Source organism: Anomalospiza imberbis, chromosome 2 (genome assembly GCF_031753505.1).
Source record: "Anomalospiza imberbis isolate Cuckoo-Finch-1a 21T00152 chromosome 2, ASM3175350v1, whole genome shotgun sequence".
Lineage (NCBI taxonomy): Eukaryota > Metazoa > Chordata > Aves > Passeriformes > Viduidae > Anomalospiza > Anomalospiza imberbis.
In genome coordinates this window covers 52474685-52485465 of record NC_089682.1, presented here as the reverse complement: position 1 = coordinate 52485465, position 10781 = coordinate 52474685, and the positions used below count along the sequence as shown (strand labels likewise).

The 10781-nt window shown below is 40.4% G+C and overlaps 1 protein-coding gene and 1 long non-coding RNA gene across 5 annotated transcripts; one reads left to right on the top strand and one right to left on the bottom strand.

Annotated features, from left to right (window-relative positions):
* Positions 1-297: 297 nt before the first annotated feature.
* SLC35A5 (solute carrier family 35 member A5) lies at positions 298-9717 on the bottom strand. Of its 4 annotated transcripts, none has more exons than XM_068181036.1 (6): positions 9581-9717; positions 8743-8841; positions 7434-7570; positions 4135-4202; positions 2131-2926; positions 298-674 (listed from the first exon to the last, which is right to left on the bottom strand). In XM_068181036.1, exons 1-6 carry the CDS (start codon positions 9708-9710, stop codon positions 606-608), a joined length of 1299 nt encoding a protein of 432 aa, XP_068037137.1. In that variant the 5' UTR covers positions 9711-9717; the 3' UTR covers positions 298-605. The 4 variants fall into 4 exon arrangements, with proteins under 4 accessions (XP_068037137.1, XP_068037139.1, XP_068037140.1 ...); XM_068181037.1 differs by having other exon boundaries at positions 644-1288; XM_068181038.1 differs by lacking the exon at positions 9581-9717 and having other exon boundaries at positions 7434-7572; positions 8744-8841.
* LOC137468867 (uncharacterized) lies at positions 8273-9875 on the top strand. The gene is made up of 2 exons (XR_010996220.1): positions 8273-8396; positions 9553-9875. It is a non-coding gene; the product is annotated as an uncharacterized lncRNA (long non-coding RNA).
* Positions 9876-10781: the final 906 nt, after the last annotated feature.

Here is a 10781-nt window from a genome sequence, read left to right as displayed (position 1 = left end):
TCATCTCAGTCAAAATACAATCCAGCAGATGCCTCAACAGAAATTCTGAGATCACTATGCCTGGCACTCTGCAGAATGACTTCTGTCTCTACAAAATGAATGCAAGACCTTATCAGTCTGCCAAGGTAGAACAACACCAGATAATATTGCCACCTGCACTCTCTTTCTCAGTGCTGCAGATGTTGAAGGCCATTACTGTAGCTGCATAATACTTGTTTTCAGTAGTGGGCTCAGCGCAAACTAAGACTCTACACAAAGCCTTTCTAAACACACACACACACAAAAATGATGCATTCATACTGTTTAATAAACTTTTGTTTTATTCAAGCTCTTTCAAAGTTAGGCCATGTAAGCTGCATGTAAAATTCACCAGCTGCTACAAAGGCATTCCAGATTTCCATTTCTCCAGATACTGGGAGACAGGCACAAATGAATACAACTCTCCATATATACAGCTTGAATACTGTCCTCATCCACATTTGACATTCAGCCCCAAAACAGTTCCAAATAGTCTGTCAGTGGGGAAAAATGACTCTTCCCTATGCTAATAAAAGATAAACTCTGTCTCACTGTGAGCAACAGCACTCCTCCAAGCCAGCCTCATGCTAGAGGGAATCTTCATCTGTATCGATGTCACTGTTGGGTTTGTTCAACCTCTCAAATTCCTCTCCATCCTATGGGAACCAGAAGCAAAAGAGAGCAATGTGAGCAAAAGTCACCTTGTTATTTATACCACCAAAAAAAAAAAAAAAAAAGTTAAGGTTTATTTCAAATATATCACTTAAAGCAAAATCTTGTAATCCCTATAATTTAAATCTCTTGCAAGTGTATTATAAGGTTTAGGAAATACATACTCATAAAAAACATTCCCTGCATCTTTAACACTTTTTAGTGACTCACTGCCTAGAACAGCTTGTAGCCCATTCTTCCATACAATCATAAAATAGTTTGGGTTGGAAGGTACTGGAAGGATGCTAGAAGGTCTCCCTGGAGCCTTCTCTTCTCCAGGATGAACATCCCCAACTCTCTCAGCCTGTCTTCATAGGAGAGGTGCTCCAGCCCTCTGATCATCTTTCTCTGGACTAGCTACAGTAGATCTAAGTCCCCAGAGCTGGATACAGTACTACAGGTGGGGTCTCACAAGAGCAGAGGGGCAGAATCACCTACCTTGACCAGTTGGTCATACTGCTTTTGATGCAGCCCAAGATATAGCTGGCTTTGCATGCTCACATAGTGTTATTCGTTTCTACAACAAATGCTTAGTTGTAAGTGCTAAAATAGATGACACCTGGCATACCAAAAATATAAGAATTTGTGTTATTTATTGCTCATTAAACAACAACCTAAAGAGGCACCATGTGGAATTTCTGAAAAACATCTCCAAGTTTAATGTTTGCTGGAACGCAGTGGGGACAGCGCTCTCTGCTGGCCACAACGGGCATCCACGGCCCGTCCGTACCCGCGGGCTGACGGGCGCAAACACGAACCCTTCCCATCAGGCGACTGCTCAGCTCAGCTGGATGACAGCTCTAAGAGCAAGCCGTCCCCGACACCTTCTAGCTAACTAGATCACTGCTCAAATCAGAACAAAAAACACCAGCAGGCCTGGAGGAAATATATAGCAAGAAAAAAAAACTGTTAAACTCTGTGTTTAACAGTGTTAAAACTCTGTGTTTAAACATTGCCTTTTGTCTTCAGCTATCTTTGACTGCTATGGTAGAAAGAACCTTAACATCAAATGTGTTAACTTCCTCATTATGTGGGCTGAGCCAGACAGACTTACCAGTTCTGCTTAGGTACAATTACTTCCCAGGCATCAATTCCAATTTCTCAATGCCCTGGGTAAGTAAACTCTCTTGGTTATAAAGCTTTCAAGAAAAGGTTTGTACAAAGCTGAAGTAGCTCACAGGACTGTCTCCAATCACAGCACAAAAGCAATGCTTACCTAGGCTTCATGATTTCAAAAAGTGGCATATGGAAAGCAATACCCAAGATTTTAAGAAATATTGCAGAACTTTGGTGTTGCGGGATAAGTCCAGTCACACACAAGTTGATTCTTCCAAATATTTCATAGCATAAAGGGAGGTGAAACAAGAGAAACCAAAGGAGACAAGTACTGAAAAGCCTTACCCCACTTGACCTCTCCCATGCATCTCCTTTGATGAGTTTTCCCCTTTCCCGCAGAGTGGCATATTCCAGGCCTCTTGCTTTACTGGCATTATAAATGAATATGGAGAGAAGCACTACAGGAGCTTCCAAAAAGAACTCTAGAGAAGGCCTGAAGTCAAAGATGATGAAAGACACAGTGGTGATGATGACAGTGTTGATCTGAGCAGTCATAACATGGAACATGTTGTCTCGGAACTTCAAGATGAAGGCTACAGACAGCCCCAGGAAAGCTGTGACAAATATAAGAGCCACAGAGAAGACGTTGTGCCCATAAAAGAAGCCACAATTCCCTATCTGCCTCCGGTCTTTAGCCTGCAGCGCCAGCATGAGCCCATTGAACAGCACCCCAAAGGCATAGAGTTTGCTGTTCTGTGTGAAGATGCTTTCCCCAAGCTGATCCACATCTTTCAGCATCTTTTCATTGTAGATGTTAGCCAGGGCAGACACAAAACACTGCACTAGAATAAGCAGATGGCCCAGGCTGAGGCGGAGAGGCTTCAACGCTCCTGCCATGGTACTGGTCACATTCCACTGGAAGCTGTGAAGGAAACTTGGTGCTGCGCAGTTGCCCTTTTCCGCACACGCTTCCTCAGGTCCAGTAGCAAGAAGGCAGTGGTTAGATGGCCTAAAAAACATACTGTGATGAAATCCATGTGCAGCCAAGCTGTGCTGGTGGCCTCCAGTTCCTCGAGTCAGGGCAACGATGGAGAGGAATAAAATCACCAGAGATGCCCACTGTACCCAAGAGAGTCTTCGCCTGGTACACAAAAAAGTCAATAAATTTAGAAACACAGCAGCATCAATTAAATGACAGAACATCCAGATCTATAAAACATATAAAAGACATCATGCCACAGATAAGGAGACAGACAGGTGTAAAGAAAAGTCTCTTCAGAATACTATAAAATGCAAAAATGCAACATGATTTTCTATGGCAAAGGGGGCTGAGTCTGGCAAACAAAGAAATGAAGTATTATGAAGAAATGAGGAAGGCCTTTCAAGATCACATTATTTCTAGATACTGATTGCCTAACAACTTAAAAGCAGCTCTTGTCTCCATGGAAACAAAGGTCTGATGAATAAAGTAAAAAAATCACAGACATCCAAATAATTACTATCTTTCTTTGGAAAACACTCACTATACTGCTCTTTTCCCCTACGACTTGGAGCCCTTTTCTAGTATTTTATGATGGTAACTCCTATAAATCTACAAATGTAATTCATAAGACTATTAGATTTATACTGTTTTTCCACTCAAAAAAAGCCTGTTTATCTTGGTCAAAATCAAAAATTTGGAAGATTAAGTGAACTGTGACATCACAAGAGACAAAACTAAAATGAGAAAAAGCATTTCGAGTCAGATTATCAGGCACTGTTTTGGTATATTAACACATATAGGAAAGGCCTATTTGTGCCATATTCAACACAAGCAACTTTTACAGGGCAAAGTTAATACCCATTTCCTTGACAGTCTTTTTTGAATCTAAATAATACTATAAAGAGCACAAATTCAGCAAAGTGGAACACTTAGTCTGGCTTTTGTCACATGAATAATGAACCAAACACATCTCTATCTTTCACTCTTATGTATCTCATTTCCTCTTACTAGACCATGTTTACATTCAATTAAGAACTTCAACAGGCTGCTAAGAAGTACTGGCAATCATTAAATAAGATATTTAATGTATAAATGAAAGCTTTATACTTACCATTCAATTACTATATAATAATGATTTCAACTATTTTCTACTAGAGTTGACCAAATGTGTAGACATATGAAGGGACTCCTAAAAAAATATTATTTCCTACACCTTCAGATATAGAAAACAAAAGCACCTCTCCAAGCTGGTATAGTTGCAAGAAAAGAGAATTACTGTTTCCATCAGACAAAGAGAAAAAATGTAGTTTAACTTCATCAAAGCTAGGAAGATTTAGATTTCATTTACTTTAGCAAATACTACTTACTTTAGCACTATCCTGAAGAGAAGAGCTGTTGTTATAATGACAAAATTTGAGAAGAGTACAGCCATTGCCTTGAAAGAGAAGGAGAGGAACAAAGTTACACTCCAGACACACTGTGGACACCAAAAACCTACAGACTTCAGGTGTTCACCATCCTGCAAGGTGCCAGAGTGAAAAGCACTGGTACTGAATTTTCTTCCTCACCCAGATGGTACAATAATACACCTGTAAAATGATATTCAAATCCCATTTCAAAATCTCAGGGAAACCACAGAGCCCAAGTTCCACTGCAGTGGGAATGGTATACTGAAATGGAGATGTGAGGAAACCAGTACAACAAAAAACCTACTTAACAGAGAACAGTTTAGTTTTCAGTCAGCTCAGTTCCCCAGCCGGGCTGACCAGTCATCTGCAAAAGCAGCTGTGTTGGCACAAAGGAGGAAATTGCTCCAAAATGAGAATAAGCAAAGAATAAAGCAAGGTGAAGCTGCTCCTGGCTTCAGTGCCATTTGCAGTGTTCATGAAATTCCAGACTTGGACAAGCCACTTGCGGAAAACAAACTTCTTCTATGCCAAGTGCTTTTGATGTAGAGTTTATCAAAGATAAAGAGGTGCTTGGCTTGAATTTTTAACTGCAACTGTAATTTAAATAAAATAATCTATTTTGAAGTACAACTGAAGACAACTCTGAAGTTTCTGTTTAATTTCAGAATAACTATATAATAACATCAGTGCTCTAATCCATGGCCATGATCCCAAGCTGCAAACTCCTTGTGGCAAGGATTTTCTGTTTTGTCTCTGTATTAGACACTCTATACTGGGACACCAGACTAAGGAGAAGCTCTTTTAAACTCTCCAATTACCAATAAAGACCAGAATCCACCAGCATCAGTAGGAATAAAAAATCCTCTTTTTGAGGGTGGGGATGTTTTGCAAACTGTCTGTTATTAACTGCCCTGTATAGTCAGTACATGTACAAAAGATCCAGGCATCTGAAGTTTTTGGTCCCATTGAGCCTCAGAGTGAACTCACCTTTTTAGAGAATTTTACACACAAGCATATATGGATTCAGGAGTACAAAACACACTTTTTCTTGAATTTTTCCATCATTTCCTCACTTCCAATTCTGCTATAGAGTGTCTTTTTCATTCACCAGAGGAAAAGCATAGACTCTTTTCTTATTATTTTCATTCCACTTTATCCCAACATACTGTCTGCTGAACAATAATTCTGATGAAACAGCACAACTCAGGCCCTCAAGTAAGCTGAACACTTACTGACAATGAGACACCTGCCTAAGAAAACATATCTTAATTTTCCACTTTGAAAAATTAAAACTCAGCAAATATTCATGTTAGGTAAACACTGTGGAAGGAAAAAAATATTGAATAAGCAAGGAAATTTGGCAGAAATCACTCTGGAAAAAAAGAGCCTTTATGCAAAATGTAGACGTATTTCATGCACACTCTGGTTTTGCTTTACAGTCAGTGCTCCCCCATCCAACATCTCCAGTAACATTATGAGCAAAATCTTTAGAAGGATAGTTTAAAAAATTAATTTTGAGTCACTTTGTTCTCTGAAACCTCAAGAGATCTCTGTCCTAGATGAAAAGGAATATGAACTTCAAAGTTCCCCATGCCACTAATCTGCACGTCACAAGCAAAGTCTGAAAAGGTAAGTCCCTAGGAAATTCAGCCATTAAAAGTATCAACAGTTATAGCTGAAGTTTCAAGCAAAAAAATCTCACCAAAGCAACTCTTTAATTCCAGCAGCTGCTCACCCAGGTACTACTTAGTCCCAAAACTACTTTGTATTTAGAGTCACATGACCAAGTTCAGTCAGGTATGGCCATCTTCCTTTTAAGCATCTTCAAATTTCACATTCATGGTCTGGTACACTATCAAGAGATAGTGTTAGAGATATTTAGAGATAGTGTTAGAGATATTTAGTTATCTCTTTGAACACTTATTTATCATAATAATGTTACAGTTTCAGCTAACCATCATAGAATTTCTCTAATTAAAAGATGCTAAAAGTTCTAAAAAGAGGAATCTTCGAGCACATATTCTGAGGCGACAGCGTCAAAGTATGTCTGGGTGTGTGTGCATGTAAAACAAAAGCTGTCAATTTCACAAAGAATTAGCTTAACTGAACCAAATGAAATTTCTTAAGAGAAAAATAATATTTATGTAACCACCTATGCATCAGGCTTTGCATCTACAAATATTATAGCTCAATTTCCTTCCTAAAACTAAAAACCAAAACAAACCAAAGTGACCCACAAACAAATAAACAAAAAAACCCCCCAAAAAAACCAAAAAAAAACCAAAAAAAACCCAACCCCTACCAACCAAAAATCACCACCACCAACAAAAAAATCCCATCAACAAAAAAACCCAATACAACAAACCACCGAACCAAGCAGCTGTGCATGTTATTTTAAGATATTTTAAGACTCTTGATTTTACTAGGTTTTTTCACCTGAGTCCCGGTCTAGACTCTGGACTGGTCTGTCCCCAGCAGAAATATACACCTAAGAGAACAATATTTTACAGAGGAATTCTGATAGAGAAGGCAGAAAACCATTTATTTTTAATGTTCAACAGGGGCAGCCACAGTATTTTATAGCAAGCACAAACCATCTGTTTCCATCTTACTGCAAACATAGATTCTGAACCAAAAAGTATCATGACACAAAAATAAAAGCAAGCACAAAACCTGTACAATTTCCTGAGCATATGCAGGTTCATCCAAAAGGATGAGAGTAGCTAGAAGAAAGTACCAACTAAATTTTGCACCTAAACATAGCTAACAAACAAATGCGAAAATTAAGTCAGTTTTCTTCATCCCCTCCTCAGTTTCTGTTACAATATTCCCTTTGTGAGATTACATTTACTCACTTTATGTCACATACACAGAGTGGTAAAAGACCCACAGAAAAGTGCAGCTCAAATAATAGAGATACCTGATAGAGAAACAAATTGATTGAAAGATAAATACAGAGTTAAAGAAGGCAAAGGAAGAAAAGTACCAAAAACCCTCCCACTTCTTAAGCACTTCACCCTATTTCTAAAATCACATTGGATGGAGAAAATAGAAAGAGTCATCTGTGCAACTGAGCTGTACAACACTGAGCAGGGGGAAAGAGAATGGGAAGGTACCAGATTATTCCTTCTGTGATAAAACAGCAGACAGCTTCAGTTACCATCTTGCCTTGCCAGTGTCACCACAGTAGACAGCCTAAGAGCAGTATTACCCACTAAGACATAAGAAGTCATGTTATTCGGTGTAAGTATACTTACTGGCTGGAGGTAGGACAGTACGTAGAAGACAATCAAGTTATCCAAAAAGTAAAGAAAGGCAGGAATTGACCATTTCATGGAATTGCATACATTCTTCCAGGAAAAACATTCAGAGAGCTGATCCATACAACCCTTTTCTGAAAGGAAAAGAAATCAGTAAGAAAGACATAATTCCTATTATTGAAAGCCCGTCCCCTTGTAACACAATAGGTACCACTGTTCTCTTTTGAGGAACACCATTAGACTGAAAACCCTTGGGTTCCACAGTTCTCTGGCAACACAGAAACCTGTGTTCCAGGGCAGAACACACAGCTGGAGCAGCAATCCTGTGTGGTGCTCACCTCCTTGCTTCAGCAGAAAAAATATCACAGAACCTGTTACATCCATCACAGCATTTGTCCACTGGGAACAGAAATTCCATTGTCAACCATTCTTTGACAGCAAAAAAGCACCCCAGAGTCCCTACACAACAGAGACATCCTTACTGGGCGTGACTTCCTGTTGATTATTGGTCAAATCTACAACAGGAACAATGACACAGACAGTGGATTCCTTCATAGAGCACCCAAAGGTCAGCCAGTAAAGTCAGAAGTACTAAATAAACCAGAATTCAGTATTTTCAGACCACAGCACATGATCTGGGTATAAAGAGAACATATAGGAAGAAAAGAAAAAAGAAAGGATAAAGCACAAAGAATGACATTTACTTAGGTATACAGGACACAAACTTTAGGAGGAAGACTGTGATAAACTTTAGACTACTCCACAGTTGGTGCCAAAAGTACTTTGTTAGCATAGATTTAAAACTACTCAATGATATATAATCCTCTCCTGAAGCATCAACACATTGAGTTCAACAAATCTCAGACATCTGGATTTAAAAAAAAGAAAGAAAACCAGAAAGCATGCAGTCAGCAGTAGGCAATGATAGCAAACACTGACTGAATATATTTACTGTCTTAGGTAAGTCTGTACTAAATGGTGAAGGTGAAAATTTTATCAGCTTGCTGGAGCCATGACTGTTTCTGGAAAAGTAGACAAAACCAACAGTTCAATTTAACATGAACTGCCAGTGCCTGACACCCTCTGCCAATTTAAATATTTGTTCTGTACACTTTTGAAATGCTATTAAGTTTATCTCTCATAGTTTTTATATGAGGACAGAAAAGAAAGAAAAACCAAAAATCACCTGCAATGCAAAACCTGTGGCAAGTGGAGAGTGTTACCTATTGTTAAAAAAAAAGTGTTTGTGTGACAGCAAATCTTAGAAAGTCAACACATTTTAGTTATTTAAAACATAAGTACTTACCTTTTTTCCTATTCCAGAGTGCCAACACTACACATAGGACCAGTTTTACTACTTCAGAACACATATTCACTGTCGCAGGAAGGTAATCATACTTGTTATCTGTGGGATCCAGCAAATCAGAGAGTACACAATCAGTTTCTGTCTCCAGCATTTATAATTTGAGCAATAATCTATTTTAACCCTTACAATCACAGTTTTAGTCACAAAAGGCTTTGTCAGAACTTCAGTTATAAATGTTTCAAAGTTTATGACATACGACTTCCTGAATAGCCTCTTTTCTGAGTTGAAATCTTTCCTCATTTGGTCCCAGTTCACAGCAGAACTTTTTTGGAAGAACTTAAGAACATGGTTGCTTTAAAAACAAATTGACATGGGAAGGTTTTCCCCAAAGACCAATATGGTATTTTTTACCCCCACAAAAAACAGCTTCCAGGATGACATAACCTTCTTTTAGAACTGGCAATTCCAGCCAGCTTTAGCACTTTATCCAGTAGGATAGCACTTCTCTCCTAAGCCTGTTGCAAGGAAAATATTTCAATCAAATCAACCGCCAAGAGTGCTTACACAACAATGTCATCTTTGAAGAGGTAGCTATAAAATAAATCACCTGCCTCATCTTTTAAAGGTAGATCATACACCTTGCAACCCAAGTTACACCTTTATGGTAGACCACTGGCTAGACAGAAATTTTCCAGTGCAGAAACACATCCTTATAAATATAAAAGGATGTTTATGCAAAGAACTCTGCAGGTGGAGAAGTAGATTTTTTGGGTATGTTTTAGCCCAAATATCAACGCTTTCTCATTCAAGGTATGTCACGGGTATTGCCAAACTGTACCTTCATTGGCAGAATACTTCATCAGGAGGATTCGACTTGAGCCCAATGCAATGAACACTCCTCCAAGCAGAAAGGTCTGGCTGGTTGTCTTGGAGCAAAGGGCAAGTCGACTACACCACTCCAACTTCATCCTGCTGCCTCACCGTCAGTGCCCTTTGGATGGCAGGATAAAAAACCACTGTAAACAGCACTTCCAGAAACTGATTACACGAGGCAAAATAATTGTATTTTACTGCTTTATGCTATACAAAGATGCTTACATCATAGAACAAGCCATGATCTTTTTCTACAACAATCGTTTTCTTACTTTAAAAAAAAATTGAGTTCAACCTATGACCGAACACTGCCATGTCAATTAGACCATGGCACCAAGTGCCACGTCCAGTCTTTCCTTAAAACACCTCCAGGGATAGTGATTCCATCACCTCCAATTCCAGTATCTAAATCCTTTCTGTGAATAAATCTTTCCTGATGTCCAACCTAAACCTCCCATAGCACAGCTTAAGACTACGTCCTCTTGTCCTGTTGCTAGTTGCCTGGGAGAAGAGGCTGACCCCACCTGGCTACACCCTCCTTTCAGGTAGAGAGCAATAAGGTCACCCCTGAGAGAAGGATATGTTGCAAGGACCGACAAAGCGGGATAAACGATGTATATATACCCAGGGACTCTGAAGGTGGCACAAGGAGGCTGGTTCCTGAGAAGTCCGCAGCTACGACATACGGACTAGCTAAGAGGATTAAACATTTCACACGCTCATTTTTCTTTAATATTTTTTTAGTGCTCGTGTTCCTCATCCCAGCAAGGAGAAGCGCTACAGCCGCGGAGCACGACCAACCCCTTAAGGCTGACCTGGCGCCGGCTGCTTCCCAGCGGCGGGGGAGGCACAGGACAGCGGGAACCGAGCACCGGAGCCGCGTCCTCCGCCTCCGGCGCCGCCGTTACTCGCCCGACCCGTTAACGGGCCCCGGGTCCGCAAGAGCCGGCCGAGGAGAGGAGCGGGGAAGGAGAGCCCCTCTGGAGCAGCTGCGGGCTGGGCTCCGTCCCACGGTGACGGTCCGTCCCACGCCGGCAGTGCGGCCGGAGCGCGGCTAACCGGACCGGGGGGACACCCACCTCGCCACCTCCTCCCCCGGAGGAACAGCCGCCGGGCTTTGCCGACCGCCTCCTGCCACGTCGCTGCTTCAGGATGCAGCCGCGAGC